General features: G+C 41.0%; 1 protein-coding gene across 1 annotated transcript in view; it reads right to left on the bottom strand.

The window, feature by feature from the left end:
- NPHP1 (nephrocystin 1) overlaps nt 1–19,454 on the bottom strand; it is a 97,517-nt gene that overhangs the window by 57,172 nt on the left and 20,891 nt on the right. The window contains exons 4-9 of the mRNA XM_069768995.1: nt 18,382–18,442; nt 16,880–17,004; nt 11,199–11,361; nt 4,879–4,980; nt 4,476–4,570; nt 3,815–3,866 (exon numbers count right to left, since the gene is read on the bottom strand). Of these exons, the coding sequence (XP_069625096.1) occupies nt 3,815–3,866; nt 4,476–4,570; nt 4,879–4,980; nt 11,199–11,361; nt 16,880–17,004; nt 18,382–18,442 (598 nt within the window). The remainder of the gene's footprint in view (nt 1–3,814; nt 3,867–4,475; nt 4,571–4,878; nt 4,981–11,198; nt 11,362–16,879; nt 17,005–18,381; nt 18,443–19,454) is intronic.

Here is a 19,454-nt window from a genome sequence, read left to right as displayed (position 1 = left end):
CTTTTTCTTCCTGTATTCTACAAAACACAACCTGTTCACACATTTCCTAACATTGTATTATTAGGTTGATTTCTAAGTGAAAAGTCACTGGTTCAAATCAAGGAGCAGCCATGTCATGTTATCCTTCGGAATGTACAGTATTCTAGAATTAAGGACCATACTCCGTCTGCAATAAGTGCTATATTATTAACAATTTTTGTTTTACATTTTACAATTTTTTAAAAACTTTTGTGCTCTGAGATTTGAAGAGACTCTGGAAGAACAGAGTTTAAGCCAGCCAAATAAGTTAATTAGGCCACATCACGGATCTTACTGGCATCCATTTGCATCGAGCCAGAGGAGCGGTTTTTTCTAACCCTAGAAGAAATGTATCCAACCTCCAACCACAACCTTCAATTTGACAGGACACATCATAGAGTGTGGAACATGTATTTCCCGCAGCCTCTGCAAAATACCAATGAATTTAGCTCTTTGTTTCTGTATTTTTATTGAGTTATTCATGAAAAAAATTGAAATTTTGGGTCTGTTATGGCGAGGTCTGAATGATCTTTTGCTTGCTTAAAAAAATTATCTCTATCCCAATCATCTAAAAGTTTGACCAGGACAGGTCTTGGTTGGTGTCCTGGAAGAAAAGAATGAGTCGGCACCTTATGTGCACATTTCACAGCATATAGTGGGGTGACAGGGGTGGAGACAATCTTTAATTTCAGCCACATTTCAAAGAGTTCAGTAGGTGAGGAGCCCTCCACTTTTTTAGGCACTCGGATCAATCGCAAGTTATTGTGCCTTTGATAGTTTGCCAGGTCATCCGTTTTTGCCAGTAGTACATATATTTGATGTGTTGAGTGTTTGCCATCTTTTCTTGCCCTAGCCAGTTGGTTTTCTGAGGTAATGACTCTGTCCTCTACAGTTCTCTTCATGTCTTTTACTTTATGAAAGTTACAATTGATACCTGACTATTCTTCTCTGAGACTGCAAAGTTATAACGTTTAAGTAGACAAAGAGGACCTTTACTGAGCCAACGCTAGAAAGACATCTTTCAGAGTGGGTAACTCTGGTATCTGATCTGTAGGTGCTGTTGGGCAGAGGAATGAGCATCACCATCAACATATTCAGTGTTTCTGTGGCACCTCTCCAGTATCTGCCTCCTCTGATCTCTACGGAGGTCGTAGTACCATCCTTCAGACATCAGGGACTCTGCATTAGCATTGCTTTCCTTATCAGTAGGAACCTGTGTCATGGTACAGACAAATCTCTCAAGCCACGTGCCACCTCTTTTCTCTTAGTTTCAATGATTGCCATGGTATCAATCACGTTGGCCACGTCACCATCTGGGATCTGCAGCCCCATCTCTCCTGCAGTCTTTTTTGGCCTTTGTGTGGCAATTTACCAGTAAATCCAAACATAGACTGAGTGTGAACAGGTGCTGAACCCAGAGTCGCCAACTCGTATATAGTTAAATAAATAGGGCAGCACACTGCAGCGCCAAAACATGCAAACTTGAAAAAACGAAATTTGAACTGCATTACTGCACTAGAAATATGAAAAATGAGAGCTTTTAGCGCACAAAAATGGCCAATTTTATGTGTACCTCGTAGCCACGTTAAGGCATCTCTCTTATACGAGGTCCTACGCTTGACCTACCTCACTGAGAATAAACGTCTCCATCTGAATGGGTACATGTAAAAACCTCTTCTTGGACTCAAATTCTCTCTCTATGTGGAGGGGTATTGGACCTACTATAATTAAAACACCTGAAGCTAGGAGGCGGGGAGTGCACGATCAGAAGGCTAGAGAATACATTTCAAAAACCTGACCTGCACATCCAAACATAGACTGAGTGTGAACAGGTGCTGAACCCAGAGTCGCCAACTCGTATATAGTTAAATAAATAGGGCAGCACACTGCAGCGCCAAAACATGCAAACTTGAAAAAACGAAATTTGAACTGCATTACTGCACTAGAAATATGAAAAATGAGAGCTTTTAGCGCACAAAAATGGCCAATTTTATGTGTACCTCGTAGCCACGTTAAGGCATCTCTCTTATACGAGGTCCAAGAGAATTTGAGTCCAAGAAGAGGTTTTTACATGTACCCATTCAATTGGAGACGTTTATTCCCAGTGAGGTAGGTCAAGCGTAGGACCTCGTATAAGAGAGATGCCTTAACGTGGCTACGAGGTACACATAAAATTGGCCATTTTTGTGCGCTAAAAGCTCTCATTTTTCATATTTCTAGTGCAGTAATGCAGTTCAAATTTCGTTTTTTCAAGTTTGCATGTTTTGGCGCTGCAGTGTGCTGCCCTATTTATTTAACTATATACGAGTTGGCGACTCTGGGTTCAGCACCTGTTCACACTCAGTCTATGTTTGGATGTGCAGGTCAGGTTTTTGAAATGTATTCTCTAGCCTTCTGATCGTGCACTCCCCGCCTCCTAGCTTCAGGTGTTTTAATTATAGTAGGTCCAATACCCCTCCACATAGAGAGAGAATTTGAGTCCAAGAAGAGGTTTTTACATGTACCCATTCAGATGGAGACGTTTATTCTCAGTGAGGTAGGTCAAGCGTAGGACCTCGTATAAGAGAGATGCCTTAACGTGGCTACGAGGTACACATAAAATTGGCCATTTTTGTGCGCTAAAAGCTCTCATTTTTCATATTTCTAGTGCAGTAATGCAGTTCAAATTTCGTTTTTTCAAGTTTGCATGTTTTGGCGCTGCAGTGTGCTGCCCTATTTATTTAACTATATACGAGTTGGCGACTCTGGGTTCAGCACCTGTTCACACTCAGTCTATGTTTGGATGTGCAGGTCAGGTTTTTGAAATGTATTCTCTAGCCTTCTGATCGTGCACTCCCCGCCTCCTAGCTTCAGGTGTTTTAATTATAGTAGGTCCAATACCCCTCCACATAGAGAGAGAATTTGAGTCCAAGAAGAGGTTTTTACATGTACCCATTCAGATGGAGACGTTTATTCTCAGTGAGGTAGGTCAAGCGTAGGACCTCGTATAAGAGAGATGCCTTAACGTGGCTACGAGGTACACATAAAATTGGCCATTTTTGTGCGCTAAAAGCTCTCATTTTTCATATTTCTAGTGCAGTAATGCAGTTCAAATTTCGTTTTTTCAAGTTTGCATGTTTTGGCGCTGCAGTGTGCTGCCCTATTTATTTAGCAATTTACCAGTAAATGACAATATTTCAGCAGGCAATGGGGTGTGTATTGCAGTAGGATGTTGAAAGCAGATTTTGGGGCATATAATGAACTAGATGCTATGCAGGAACTACTTCAGTGGCATCCTATCAAATACTGCACTAGGCCACGACTCCTCCTGACATTTTCTTAGTTGTATTTTACAGCAAAAGCCAAGGTCCGTAAACTGCTTACAACACAACAAAGGGATCATCATACATCATACAGTGAAGCATAGTGGATGCAACATTATGTTTTGGGGCTGGATTTTTTAGATGTGCCATGCTGACAGACTCCTACCCAAAAAGACCAAATACTGTCAGAAATTCAAGGGGTACTTAGACAAAATATTAGTTTAAAGGTGTACATATTAACGCAAGCACATTATTTTTCTATTTCCACCCCAAAATATTAAATTTTATTTTTCAATGTGTTTGTACAGATTATGGGTGACATTAAATGTAGAAAACATTTGGAAATTATTAGTCTTAGTATGATTTTGTTTTACATGACAAATACCTGGCAATTTAATAAGGGTTTGTTGGCTTCGTATATCCAGTGTATATGTACTATGTAACGTATAAAAAGAAATTGAATTCTGACACTTAAACAATCACATATTACCTACCTCTTGGGTTTTCCTGGAAGAGCTTATTTGAGATATGGTGTCTTCTGCAGGCCTATTACAATTGAATACAAAAATCAGAATACATTTGCCCAAAGTTACAATTATAGAATCCAAAAGTGCAGATAAATACATCACCATCCAAATGAACTACAAAGTAGAACGATTGTATTTATTGTCACATTTTTCACCTTGAAGTATTTGTATTAAAGTTCTTGACAATTTAAGATTTGGAATGCTAAGAATTTTAAACTTTTGTATTAATATATCTACAGTAACTAAATAATCCTCATAAACAGTTGGGTAGCCCTGCATTACTTATTTTGCTCTATTCCTAATTTAGAAGAGCATTAACAATTCAGAGCTGAAATCCTCAAGCATTTTTTAGGGCTCAGTATGTGAACAAGACTTGTTCTGGTGATTTGCATACTAATAGCTTTAGGAAAAACAAACTGAATTATACAAACTCAACTAAACTGTGTGACTGTAAAGCTAATTAGTAGTTTTTGGCAATGATAACCAGCACCATTGTGAATACATTATGACTGCAAGACAAGCGACAATGGGAGGCACTGTGTTCCTTACTAATCTGCAAGAAGTTAGGTGATCACTCTTCAAAGTGTCAGGTAAGGGATTGGTAATGGTGGAAGATCTACAGTAGTACCTCTTTGTACTGCCAACATTTTCTTCTGTTGACTCTTCCTCATTTTCAGTTTCTTCATCAATGGCACTCTGACTTTGTTCTGCCACCTTGTATAACTGTGAATTAGATGAAACATTTTGTAATCAAAATTATCTGCCTATATTTCTTAAGAACAAAAGGCAAAGGCATTAATCTTATTTAAATTAAGGCACAAATCTGATTCTTCCATCTACAGAAATTCTTGGGAAGTAACTCAAAAGCAAATTATGAAATAAGTAATTATATTCGCCATATGCAGCTCTTTACCATATGCAAAGTAAGAGCTAGTTACATTCACAGAATCCATGATAAAATGTATTACTTCAGCACACTGCGGAATGGACAGCAATTTGGCAAGTATGTAATGATTGAATTTGGGGCTTGCCTGCAAGTAAGTCTTGGGTACCAGACCTTGAACTCCCTTTGAGTTTTGGGCCATCCACCAACCATCAGGTTTTTTGTCAAGAATCTGCAACACTTCTCCTTTCTAAAAAGACATAAAAATACTTGTCTAGTGAATTTATCTTACTCCACAGTGACAAACTGAAAAAGGACAATAACATTATACATCTTTTCTTAGTCTCCACTTATTTTCTATGGCCAAAAATATGGCATTTGTACTTCAAAAGGCAGATGTTAACTGAGACATATAGAAATACATGAAGTAGGTAAAAAGGTTATCTGAAGATATAGTATAAAGAGCAATCCTGGCGGCTTTGTGGGAGGGTGGGGGCGTTGTATTTATTAAAGGGAGTCTGTCGCCCCAAAATTGTATATGAGCTGCGGCCACCGGCATCAGGGGCTTATCTACAGCTTTCTGTAATGTTGTAGATAAGCCCCCAATGTAACCTGAAAGATGAGAAATAAAGGTTATATTATACTCACCCAGAGGCGGTCCCACTGCGATCCGAGTCCGATGGGCGTCGCGGTCTGGGGCTTCATGCGATGACATCCTCTTCTTGTCTTCTTGCCGCGGCGCGGGCGTACTTTCTCTGCCCTGTTGAGGGCAGAGCAAAGTACTGAAGTGCGCAGGTGCCGGGCCTCTCTGACCTTTCCCGGAGCCTACGCACTGCAGTACTTTGCTCTGCCCTCAACAGGGCAGACAAAGTATGCCTGCGCCCGAGACCGCAGCAAGAAGAGGACTTCATCTGATGAAGATTGAAGGCGCTGGACCGGACCGCAAAGCCCATCGGACCCGCACTGCAGCCGGACTGCACTTGGGTGAGTATAATATAACCGTTATGTCTCATCTTTCAGGATACATCGGGATTATCTACAGCATTACAGAATGCTGTAGATAAGCCCCTGATGCCGGTGGTGCAGCTCATATATGATTTTGGGGGTGACAGACTCCCTTTAAGATTGACAGTTCAGACCAGTTGCATGTTCGTGCCTCCCTTCCTTTATGAGCGCTCCACCTGGCTGTCAGCAGAAGTAGCTTTGCCTTTGCAGCATGAATGAAGCACAGAAAACTAATGCTGGTGTAATCGGGTGTTTTAGCAACTTCAGAGCAGGGTGAGGAGGCAGTAAAGTATAGAGTCTGATCGGGTCAAGTAAATGGCCACCCGGAACTGCAAGGTAGCTGATAACCTAAGAAAAGAGCTGTAAACTACAAAATTAAAAATCCCTCCATTTTTGAGAGAATTTTTAACAAGCGGTATATTGCAAAGTTGCGCTGTTCTACAAGCACTTTTCAATTTTACCCTTTTATGAACTTGTGACAACACCTATAATGTGACTTTTAATGCCAACCTCTGCATTTCTTTCTTTCATTTACCAATCCCCTGTACTTGGCATAACTGAGTGTGATCAGTTATTGAAGATAGAAAAAACATGAGGCGACTTTACAAATAGTATCAATTAAAATATCCTGTTAACCTTCAAATGAGTAAAGCAGCAGCGTGCGTGGTCAATGCAGCTCTGTGCTATTCATACTCAGCATGTAGTACAGTATGTTTGTTTATTTTACTAACTTATATAGCTATAGTGCCATTAATTCCACAGCACTTTACAGACATTGCCAGTACAGTTGTGGCCAAAAGTATTGACACCCCTGCAATTCTGTCAGATAATACTCATTTTCTTCCTGAAAATGATTGCAAACACAAATTATTTGGTATTATTATCTTCATTTAATTTGTCTTAAATGAAAAAACACAAAAGAGAATGAAGCAAAAAGCAAAACATTGATCATTTCACATAAAACTCCAAAAATGGGCCAGACAAAAGTATTAGCACCCTCAGCCTAATACTTGGTTGCACAACCTTTAGCCAAAATAACTGCGACCAACCGCTTCCGGTAACCATTAATGAGTTTCTTACAATGCTTTGCTGGAATTTTAGACCATTCTTCTTTGGCAAACTGCTCCAGGTCCCTGATATTTGAAGGGTGCCTTCTCCAAACTGCCATTTTTAGATCTCTCCACAGGTGTTCTATGGGATTCAGGTCTGGACTCATTGCTGGCCACCTTAGAAGTCTCCAGTGCTTTCTCTCAAACCATTTTCTAGTGCTTTTTGAAGTGTGTTTTGGGTCATTGTCCTGCTGGAAGACCCATGACCTCTGAGGGAGACCCAGCTTTCTCACACTGGGCCCTACATTATGCTGCAAAATTTGTTGGTAGTCTTCAGACTTCATAATGCCATGCACACGGTCAAGCAGTCCAGTGCCAGAGGCAGCAAAGCAACCCCAAAACATCAGGGAACCTCCGCCATGTTTGACTGTAGGGACCGTGTTCTTTTCTTTGAATGCCTCTTTTTTTCTCCTGTAAACCCTATGTTGATGCCTTTGCACTAAAAGCTCTACTTTTGTCTCATCTGATCAGAGAACATTCTTCCAAAACGTTTTAGGCTTTTTCAGGTAAGTTTTGGCAAACTCCAGCCTGGCTTTTTTATGTCTCGGGGTAAGAAGTGGGGTCTTCCTGGGTCTCCTACCATACAGTCCCTTTTCATTCAGGCGCCGACGGATAGTACGGGTTGACACTGTTGTACCCTCGGACTGCAGGGTAGCTTGAACTTGTTTGGATGTTAGTCGAGGTTCTTTATCCAACATCCGCACAATCTTGCGTTGAAATCTCTTGTCAATTTTTCTTTTCCGTCCACATCTAGGGAGATTAGCCACAGTGCCATGGGCTTTAAACTTCTTGATGACACTGCGCACGGTAGACAAGGGAACATTAGGGCTTTGGAGATGGACTTGTAGTCTTAAGATTGCAATTGGTTTCTCAAGTCCTCAGACAGTTCTTTGATCTTCTTTCTTTTCTCCATGCTCAATGTGGTACACACAAGAACACAGAGGTTGAGTCAACTTTAATCCATGTCAACTTGCTGCAAGTGTGATTTAGTTATTGCCAACACCTGTTAGGTGCCACAGGTAAGTTACAGGTGCTGTTAATTACACAAATTACAGAAGCATCACATGATTTTTCGAACAGTGCAAATACTTTTATCCACCCCCTTTTTTATGTTTGGTGTGGAATTACCGTATATACTTGAGTATAAGCCGACCCGAGTATAAGCCGACCCCCCTAATTTTGCCACAAAAAAATGGGAAAACTTATTGACTCGAGTATAAGCCTAGGGTAGGAAATGCAGCAGCTACCGGTGAATTTCAAAAATAAAAATAGATGCTCCATACCGTTCATTATTGCCCCATAAGATGCTCCATATAAAGCTGTGCCCCATATAATTCTCCATATCGTTCATTGTTGCCCCATAGATGCTCCATATAAAGCTGTGCCACATATAATGCTCTGCACCATTCATTATTGCCCCATAAGATGCTCCATATAAAGCTGTGCCACATATAATTCTCCATATCGTTCATTGTTGCCCCATAGATGCTCCATATAAAGCTGTGCCACATATAATGCTCTGCACCGTTCATTATTGCCCCATAAGATGCTCCATATAAAGCTGTGCCACATATAATTCTCCATATCGTTCATTGTTGCCCCATAGATGCTCCATATAAAGCTGTGCCACATATAATGCTCTGCACCATTCATTATTGCCCCATAAGATGCTCCATATAAAGCTGTGCCCCATATAATTCTCCATATCGTTCATTGTTGCCCCATAGATGCTCCATATAAAGCTGTGCCACATATAATGCTCTGCACCATTCATTATTGCCCCATAAGATGCTCCATATAAAGCTGTGCCACATATAATTCTCCATATCGTTCATTGTTGCCCCATAGATGCTCCATATAAAGCTGTGCCACATATAATGCTCTGCACCGTTCATTATGGCCCCATAGATGCTCCATATAAAGATGTACCACATTTAATGCTCTACACCGTTCATTATGGCCCCATAGATGCTCCATATAGAGCTGTGACACATTTAATGCTCTGCACCATTCATTATGGCCCCATAGATGCTCCATAGAAAGCTGTGCCCCATATAGAATGCTCTGCACCATTGATTATGGCCCCATAGATGCTCCATAGAAAGCTGTGCCCCATATAGAATGCTCTGCACCGTTCATTATTGCTCCATAGAAAGCTGTGCCCCATATAGAATGCTCTGCACCGTTCATTATGGCCCCATAGATGCTCCATAGAAAGCTGTTCCCCATATAGAATGCTCTGCACCATTCATTATTGCCCCATGGATGCTCCATAGAAAGCTGTGCCCAATATAGAATGCTCTGCACCGTTCATGGCCCCATAGATGCTCCTTATAAAGCTGTGCCATATAGAATGCTGCTGCTGCTGCTGCAATAATAAAAAAAAATCACATACTCACCTCTCTTCGCTCAGGGTGCCGGCTCTTTCAATATTTACCTGCTCCTCGTTCGGCTCCGTCTCCAGCACTGACGCTCAGCAGAGGGCGCGCACTGACTACATCACCGTGCCCTCTAACCTGAGCGTCACAGCCAGGAGACGCTGCAGACGGAGCCGCACCGGAGCGAGGAGCAGGTAAATATCGCGCAGCGCTGCGCTCCCTGTATACTTACCTGCTCCCGGCGCGGTCCCTGCAGTCCCTGGCTTCCCCGGCGCTGCATCTTCTTCCTGTATTGAGCGGTCACAGTTACCGCTTATTTACAGCAATGAATATGCGGCTCCACCCCATGGGAGGTGGAGCCGCATATTCATTTCTGTAATGAGCGGTACCATGTGACCACTCAATACAGGGAGAATCTGCAGCGCCGGGGAAGCAGGGACCTGCAGGGACCGCGCCGGGAGCAGGTAAGTATAATTACACAGCCCCCGTTCCCCCTCCCCTGCTGACCTCCCGGTATATGACTCGAGTATAAGCCGAGAGGGGGACTTTCAAGCCCAAAAAAATGGGCTGAAAATCTCGGCTTATACTCGAGTATATACGGTATATCCAATTTGGTTTTAGGACAATTCTTTTTGTGTTTTTTCATTTAAGACAAATTAAATGAACATAGTAACATAGTTAGTAAAGCCGAAAAAAGACATTTGTCCATCCAGTTCAGCCTATATTCCATCATAATAAATCCCCAGATCTACGTCCTTCTACAGAACCTAATAATTGTATGATAAAATATTGTTCTGCTCCAGGAAGACATCCAGGCCTCTCTTGAACCCCTCGACTGAGTTCGCCATCACCACCTCCTCAGGCAAGCAATTGCAGATTCTCACTGCCCTAACAGTAAAGAATCCTCTTCTATGTTGGTGGAAAAACCTTCTCTCCTCCAGACGCAAAGAATGCCCCCTTGTGCCCGTCACCTTCCTTGGTATAAACAGATCCTCAGCGAGATATTTGTATTGTCCCCTTATATACTTATACATGGTTATTAGATCGCCCCTCAGTCGTCTTTTTTCTAGACTAAATAATCCTAATTTCGCTAATCTATCTGGGTATTGTAGTTCTCCCATCCCCTTTATTAATTTTGTTGCCCTCCTTTGTACTCTCTCTAGTTCCATTGTATCCTTCCTGAGCACCGGTGCCCAAAACTGGACACAGTACTCCATGTGCGGTCTAACTAGGGATTTGTACAGAGGCAGTATAATGCTCTCATCATGTGTATCCAGACCTCTTTTAATGCACCCCATGATCCTGTTTGCCTTGGCAGCTGCTGCCTGGCACTGGCTGCTCCAGGTAAGTTTATCATTAACTAGGATCCCCAAGTCCTTCTCCCTGTCAGATTTACCCAGTGGTTTCCCATTCAGTGTGTAATGGCGATATTGATTCCTTCTTCCCATGTGTATAACCTTACATTTATCATTGTTAAACCTCATCTGCCACCTTTCATCCCAAGTTTCCAACTGAAAGATAATAATAACAAAGAATTTGTGTTTGCAATCATTTTTAGGAAGAAACTGAGTATTATCTGACAGAATTGCTGGGGTGTCAATACTTTTGGCCACAACTGTATATCCCTAAGGAAACTACTGAAAGCCCACAGAACTATCAACTTGAAGATTCAAACACACCTGATCAGATTAAGCTACTATTGAAAATAAAGGAAGAAATTCAGAAATCAGCAGTACAAAAAAAATATTCACACTTGCTGTAATTTGCAAGTTGCATAAAGTTTCTACTAGTCTCAATTATGGGGAAGGAGAACTTTTACAGGACTTTGCTAAATATTTAAATTTTCTTTTTTTCTTACATTAAAAAAAAACCCATGGTGCTTTAGCCATATTCCAAAGTGATAAATACAGGATTGTATATATGTTATTATATGTAACCCCCCAAAAATGGTATTTCAACAAATTACAAGCCATTACTTGAAATGTTAAATCTTCTTTCTGCTGTGCCTGAAAATCTCCAAGAGTGATAAAATGTTTTGCAGTTGCATCTAATTTGTCTTCTTCTTCCTCCTCGTCCTCTTCTTCTACCTCCTCTTCATCCTCCTCGTCTTCGCTTTCCTCTTCATCACCACTCGTTTCCCTATTAGTAAGTCAAGAATACGGCGGTGTAACCAAATGCGACAATAATAACAGCAAATCATTACATGATATAAGATATTAATACAGGACTGTAAAGTATATTAGTACCATGTACTACAACGTAACAAAAAAATATGAATCTTGAACTACAGAGTTCAGGGGCACTTCGTTTTTGCGCTCTTATTTCTATTTCCTCAATAAGTGCAGGTGCTACAATACTACCTCTGAAAACCACCATGTACTTGTTAGACCCAGGAGCAAAATAAAACGAGGCCTGTAATACAGCACAGCATGTCTTGGCGAAAAAATGGTCAGACGGATGGAGGAGCTTTTCAACTAGGATATGTGGGGAAGGAGGGTAGCGTGCAAAAAGGGGATAGAGTAGACCGCGAGAGTGAGACAGTAGGGGTTAATGAGGATTTGGGGGGGTAGGGGCATGCACAGAACATAGGAAGGTGAGGAGGAGTAATAACTGTGACTTCCATAGATATATTGTAGAGAATAATATAATAACTGACAACCAGCATGGATTCATGAAACATAGGTCGTGTCTAACTAACACGTTGGGTTTCTATGAGGAGTTAAGTGCAAATCCGAATGTTGGCAATGCAGTTGATGTGATTTAGATGGACTTTGCAAAGGCATTTGATACTGTACCACATAACAGCCTTATACTGAAGCTACAGAAGAAGGGACTAGGGGAAACCATATGCAGATGGTAATGAATTGACTAAAAGACAGGAAACTGAGAGTCGTCATAAATGGTACATTCTCTAAATGGGATATAGTCAGCAGTGGGGTCCGCAGGGATCTGTGCTGGGACCGATCCTTTTTAACCTCTTTATTAACGACCTAGTAGATAGACTCGAGAGTAAAATATCATTCTTGGCTGACGACACCAAACTATGTAGGATATTAAAATCTGACCTTAAACAGTAAGGAAAAAACTGAAAATGTCATGGAGAGTGTCAAAACACCTAAATCCTTGGGCATTTCCAGCCTTTAAGTTGGGAAGGGAAAATAAGCTATTCATAGAATGGTCTAGAAAAGGAGTACAGACGTTAGATGATTTACTACATTTACAGGAAGGTCGTTGGCTAACGGGATCTGAGGTGTTAGACAAGTATGAGCTACCGGGATTCCATTTGATGCTATAGAGTCAATTAAAGCATTATGTACTAGACTTCTTACAAGATGTAAGGAAAGAGGTTGACTCAGATGTTTGGGGAGATTTAGTTACCAAAGACATTAAGGAAATATTGATCTCCTCGATATATGGGACGTTGAGAGATGTATTACGACCATCAGGACCAGACAAAGTGTTTTGAAAATGGGAAAAATACATACAAGATGAAGAACGTGAACATAAAATACTACATGGATGGAAATTGGTAAGGGAGCATATCATAAATGAGCTATGGAGGGGTAGCCAATTTAGAATAAGGCACAAAATAATATGTGGCTTTACTATACCGCCAACTCCACAGAACCCTCATAGGCAGATGAGTTGCCTCAAATTTAACACATCCAAAATAGATATGGAGCATGGCATATGGTCGTGTCCCAAGACACGGTTCAAGATACGTATCTGCAGATGTGTGGGATCTGGGTGGACTCTAACCCATTGTGCTGGTTGTTTCGTTATACGACAAGCAAAAAAGAGGGGGACAATTACATGACTTGTTTCACACTATTGCATTGGTAACAAAACGTTTAATTTTGCAATATTGGTTGGCCAGTACACTCCCAGGGATAAAAGACATTAAAGCAGGACTAAAGGCCCCTTCACATTTAGCGACGCTGCAGCGATACCGACAACGATCCGAATCGCTGCAGCGTCGCTGTTTGGTCGCTGGAGAGCTGTCACACAGACCGCTCTCCAGCGACCAACGATGCCGGTAACCAGGGTAAACATCGGGTAACTAAGCGCAGGGCCGCGCTTAGTAACCCGATGTTTACCCTGGTTACCATGCTAAAAGTAAAAAAAAACAAACACTACATACTTACCTACAGCCGTCTGTCCTCCAGCGCTGCGCTCTGCTTCTCTGCACTCCTCCTGTACTGTCTGGGAGCCGGAAAGCAGAGCGGTGACGTCACCGCTCTGCTTTCCGGCTCACAGCCAGTACAGGAGGAGTGCAGAGCGCAGCGCTGGAGGACAGACAGCTGTAGGTAAGTATCTAGTGTTTGTTTTTTTTTACTTTTAGCATGGTAACCAGGGTAAACATCGGGTTACTAAGCGCGGCCCTGCGCTTAGTTACCCGATGTTTACCCTGGTTACCAGTGAAGACATCGCTGGATCGGTGTCACACACGCCGATCCAGCGATGTCTCCAGGGAGTCCAGCGACGAAATAAAGTTCTGGACTTTATTCAGCGACCAACGATCTCCCAGCAGGGGCCTGATCGTTGGTCGCTGTCACACATAACGATTTCATTAACGATATCGTTGCTACGTCACAAATAGCAACGATATCGTTAACAATATCGTTATGTGTGAAGGTACCTTAATGCCTGTCCTATATTTAGACAAAAGAGAAGCAGAGAGGAATAAAGATAAGATGACGAAAAGATTTTTTTTTAAATGGAGAGTGTTCATAGACTCGTTATTGTCTACTGGGGAAATTCAGGAGATAATGAGGTCTTTTGTTAACTCAGATTGGTATCTGTTAGAAGACTGAAGTGGTAGTTTGGGTAAATTAAAATTTGTCACATGATAAATGCATCAGATGTTGTATGTTCAGGGTCTGATTGTCGGATTACAATTATTGAAGCTGGATAGGTGTGGACATTAGGAGGTTTGTTAATAGTATATGTGTTATAAAGATTAACGATTGTTTTGTTTTTGTGTAACGATCTAAACCAACATTTGCAATACGTATTTTGTTTAAAAAAAAAAAACCAATAAAAATGATGTTTAAAAAAAAATATATATCTGACCTTGACATTACAATATTGCATAACGATCTGGATAAGATGTCTGCATGGGCAAACACTTGGAAAATGATATTTAATGCTGATAAATGAAGAGTAATGCACCTAGGACAGAGTAATCCTATTACTGCATATACAATAAATGGGAATATACCCGGGACTACAGTACGGGAGAGGGACTTGGGTTGGGTATTCTGGTTACAAGTAAGGTGAGCAGCAGTACTCAATGTGAAGCCGCAGCCGCAAAAGCAAGCAAGATTTTAGGGGGCATAAAATGAGAGATAAAATCTTAGGATCCCAAAGTATTGCTACCTTTTTATAAATCACTTTTGAGGCCACATCTAGAATATGGGATCCAGTTTTGGGCTCCACATTTTAAAAGGGATATTCAGTAGTTAGAGTCAGTTCAAAGGCGGCAACTAGATTATTATAAGGGACGGAAGGCCTCTTGTATGATGAGAGGTTGGAAAAGTTGGGCTTGTTTAGCTTAGAAAAAAGACACCTCAGAGGAGATCTCATTTACATGTATATATGATATAATAAATATATGTGTGGTCAGAACAAAGGACGGCACATGACTTGTTCCTTCCAAGGACCACACTAAGGACCAGGGTGAACTCACTACAGGTGGAAGAAAGACGATTCTGACTGCTAAATAGGAAAGGTCTTTAGAGTTAGAACGGTCAGACTGTGGAATGCCGACCACAGAATGTAGTAATGGCCGACACTGTAACAGCTTTTAAAAAAGGGAGGGACAGACATAACATTGCGGGTTATAGTTAATTTAGAGCAATTGGTGGACTACGGTTGAACTTGATGGACCTAGGTCTTTTTTCAACCTATGAAACTATGACTTCTATACTAAATTTCTGACTTTTTTATGGTGCACAATGAAGCTTTTCTTAAGCATGTGAATAAAATTAGATGTGCAGCCTCAAACCACATGCTTTGCGCTGCTGAAAGACCTCTGATTTCGTGCAGTCCAGATGTGACATTTACTACTAATGACTGGCAGTTATAAGTTATGGGCCCACCCAAGAAAAAGAGCAGGATATAAAGAGGCAAAAAAGTATCTGGGCAGAGAAAAGTGCAGAAAAAATGGAAAAACAATATGAAACAAGGATCTAAGGGGTATCGTTTCTTCTTATGGAGAGTGACATACCATCTCTGGTTTGTCAAGGTAAGGAGGTTTATTCGCCGTGCAATGCTCCATTGGGAAATATAACAGGTGGCGCTATAGAGTTTAGGTCCTCTTTTTCTCAGAAGAGGCAATTTGCATATGAAACAAGGAGGAAATTTTGCAAAAAGGTCATTTTTGATTAGAGGAAAAAGGTATGAGGCTTAATTTATGATGAGGGATTAATGAAGGTATCTTTAATTTTGGGGGAAAAAATTATGTAAAGTATTTCAAGGGATTTTATCTCCTTTGTTAACTTTTTCAAATAGTCCTCTTGTGGTTAAAAAAAGAAGTAGCATATACTCACCTTTTGCTCCCTCACCATTCCTCCATCCCGCTGGCTGTGAGCAGTCAGCTAATACTTGGCTGCAGGGATTGGCTGCAGCTGTCGAACGCCAATCATACCAGTAGAGAAGGAGAGGAGTCTGCCCAGGGAAACAGCTAGCAGGACTGAGGAGCAGTGGTGGACCAATAGCATATATTAAACTATTTCTAATTTTTTAACACACTGAAGCCATATATGCGATAAAAGAGGACATACCACCACTTATTGCATATTAAATTGTCTACTTTATGATAAAGAGAATGAAGAGCTGAATATAGTGTAATTTTCCTTTTTCAGTTTTCTGCTCAGTTGCTGAGAATTTGGCTTCTAAAGTTTTGGGAGCCTAACATACTAATTTTCCCTTAAAAGAGTGGAAAAAATTTTCTCTGGGGTGTTTAATCATGTAATCTTATTACCTACAATACTCTGGATCTATCCCAGGTATCAGGTAATAATTCCCCGCACATGGGATAGCTCCAAGGCGTTGTGTGTGACAAACAATGCTTGGTCGCTGCAGCTCTCATCTCCCAGCACTGTCATGTTATTCATAATATAATGACATGACAGCGCCAGCAAAGGAGAGCTGCAGAGTGGAAGCAATGTTTGTCACATATTATTCACTGATACCTATTCTCCTTCACCGATACCTATTTTCCTGGGGCTTGTAATGTCAATAAACTTCAGAAATGAGGAGTGATCACAGTGAAAAAAAAATTATTTCTGAGCTTCTCTGGGGGAATTTCCCTTTTTTCTACCTGTGTGAAGGGGCGTTTCCTTTTTTTGCTCCTTTGCCTTCTTATGATTGGTCAAAGTCATAGAGAAGAGTAAACACCCCCAGAGAAGAATCTCTGCTATCGCCCTTTTGCTTGAAGAAGAAACTAGCTCAGTAGGCGTCCTAAACTTTAGAAGACAATATCTCCACTACGGAAAGCTGAAATAAAAATAAAAAAACACAAACTGTATTTAATTCAGGTCTTCAGCCCATTTATTATGAACTAGTCAGTTTTACTTTTAAACGATAGTTCAAGCTCTGCTTTAAAGAAAGGGGCAGTAAAATAAGAAACAGATAACTAGTATTTATGATTTACTTGACATCTTCTCCATGTGCTAAAGTCTTTGCCAGATTCCCCAAGTGGTGAGACAACTGCTCCAATCTCCGATCTTCCTCATCTTTCCTCAGGTCATAATTCCCAACAGGCCCTGGTTCATCACCCTTTTAGAAAGAAGTACTTAAAATTACAATACTATTGAAGACAATGTGGGTGTAAGTATTGGACATAAACTACGTGCTGTAATTCAATGTCGGTCTTCTGCACCAAGAAGAAAAAGTGTTGCGTGTTATAAGGGGCCAGTAGACATTACAATTACGGTATATTATGGAAGTGTGGAAATTCTCAGTTGTAAGGAAAGGATGACCAATATAAAGATATTTACTAAATATATTAATAAATTAACTGATTCTAAACAAGATCTAGGGTTGTCTTGACCAGATACACTTTAGAGATGTAAATAGGAATATTTCCATTTATTGGCAGCACTCCTAAAGGGTTGTCCAAAATTAGAAAAGTATGTCTGCTTTCTTAAAAACTGCATTACACCCGTCTATTATGTCATGAATTGTATTTCACCTCCGCTCCTTTAATGTGACTACGGATGAGCTGTGAGTGTAGACAGGTGAAGTGCTGTTTTTGAAAAAAAGTGTCCATGTTGTTCTAATTATGGAGAAAAACCACTTAAAGTACCGTTCCAGCCTATTCTTTTTATTTCCACACCAGAAAACTATTTTCAGGGTGTGCATTAAAATAATTACCGGTCGCTATCTTCTGTTGTTTCTAGCACTCTCCTGCATCATGTGACCAAAGCTATTTCTTGACGGCTGACACCACGGACCGATACTTACTTTCTTAATGGAAATCTATGAGAGTCTCAGAGACTTAAATAGAGGAAGTGTCTTCCAGCTCACACAAAAACTGTTGTGAGCCGGGGGGGGTGTCACAACTAGAGAGGAACAAATTTGTTTGGCTCTCTCCTTATTCGGAAAGCTATAGCACTTACCGAATGAGCTGCAGAGGGAACCCGGATACCTGGATCGCATCGGCTGATCAGCTGTCACGGATGTTTCACAGTCACAACACATGCATGGAGAGTCTGTTTGTTGGGCTCTCCATGCATGTGTTGTGACAGTGAAACAGCTGCGACAAATGTAGCTGCGGCGCCGAACAGCTGATCAACCCGCACGATCCATGTATCCGGTCTCTCTGCAGCTTCTTCGGTAAGCGCTATAGCTTTCCGAATACGGAGAGAGCCAAACAAATTCGCTCATCTCTCACAAGACCCCATGACAGATTCGAGCGGCACTGGAAAAGGCAGAAGACAGCAACTGGTAAGTATTTTAACACACACAATGAATACACATTACTGATAGCTAACAAATTGTGAAATTAAAAAAAAACACTAAAGCGGGACTTTACAGATTCTTCATTCATAACACCTCCCTTCACTCAGCTGTAGTAATAGCCTTAGTACTGAGAACTTTATACAAAATGACTTGATATGCACATGTATCTAATACAGAATAACATTTGCCCACCTTTTTTAGCCTTTGAAGAGCATCTCTGTTTTTTTGCACTAAATTCTTAAGATGAAGACATCTAAAAGATAATAATTAGCATATAATTTAACAATCCATCAGAATAAGACATTACAGGCAAATTTTTCCTAAGGTTAAACTGTGTCTGACCAAAGCAACTCACAGACATTTCAAGAAATTGGAATAGTTGGAGGAGTGGTGAAAAATATGGGAAATCCAGAAATAACTGAGTAAACGCTCTTGACTTCTCCCATTGGCTATACTGAAGGGCAATTGTGTATAACCTGCAAATCCCGTCTGAGAATAATACTGGTTACCTGGAAAACACAGGTCAGCAGCCTAAAAGGGTTTGTCCGGTGTTGCACACATCCATATTGGGAGGTGATCGGTATCGATGGCTTCACGTCTATACGTACATTCCATACTACATTCATGATCAACAGATATCCAGCACTTGTCCTATGTGTAGTTGGCATTGAAGAAACCCTTTAATTTGCTTTGGGCACTGCCTATTATTGTTAGGCTCGGGTCACATAACCGTATTGTCTCTCATCTGAGAATATTGGTTCGATTATTCTCCATTTTCTCTATTGTGCCAGTCGATGAAAATCGGACCACACTCGGAAGCTATCTTGAATGCAGTCTGATTTTTTTTGATGGACCCATTTACTTGTATGGCCAAGTGCAGTCCAATTGGATCCGATTCAAGCATGCTGTGATTTTTTCCATGGACCAGCTCAGTCCAAGAAAAAAATTCGGGCATGTGCATGTCTCCTTCGAGTAACATTGGTCTGTGAGCAATCCGATGTTTTGTCAGATCACACTCGGATCGAAAATATAGTCATGTACATGAGCGTTTTGAAGGGGCTATCTACAGTATTTCTATAATTCAGTGATCACCAGTTGCCACAATGCTGCAACTCCCACACATCAGATGTAATCTAGGGGGCAATACAGCATGCTTTAAGTGCCTTGCAGCAGCATCCAAGGGAACTGATCCATTATACCTTTCCCATTGAAATCTATAAACATGCTGCATTCCCCAGAGGTGCTCTCCTCTCTGACTAATGGAT

This window comes from Ranitomeya imitator, chromosome 5 (genome assembly GCF_032444005.1).
Source record: "Ranitomeya imitator isolate aRanImi1 chromosome 5, aRanImi1.pri, whole genome shotgun sequence".
Taxonomy (NCBI): domain Eukaryota; kingdom Metazoa; phylum Chordata; class Amphibia; order Anura; family Dendrobatidae; genus Ranitomeya; species Ranitomeya imitator.
This window is presented reverse-complemented; position numbering and strand designations above follow the sequence as displayed.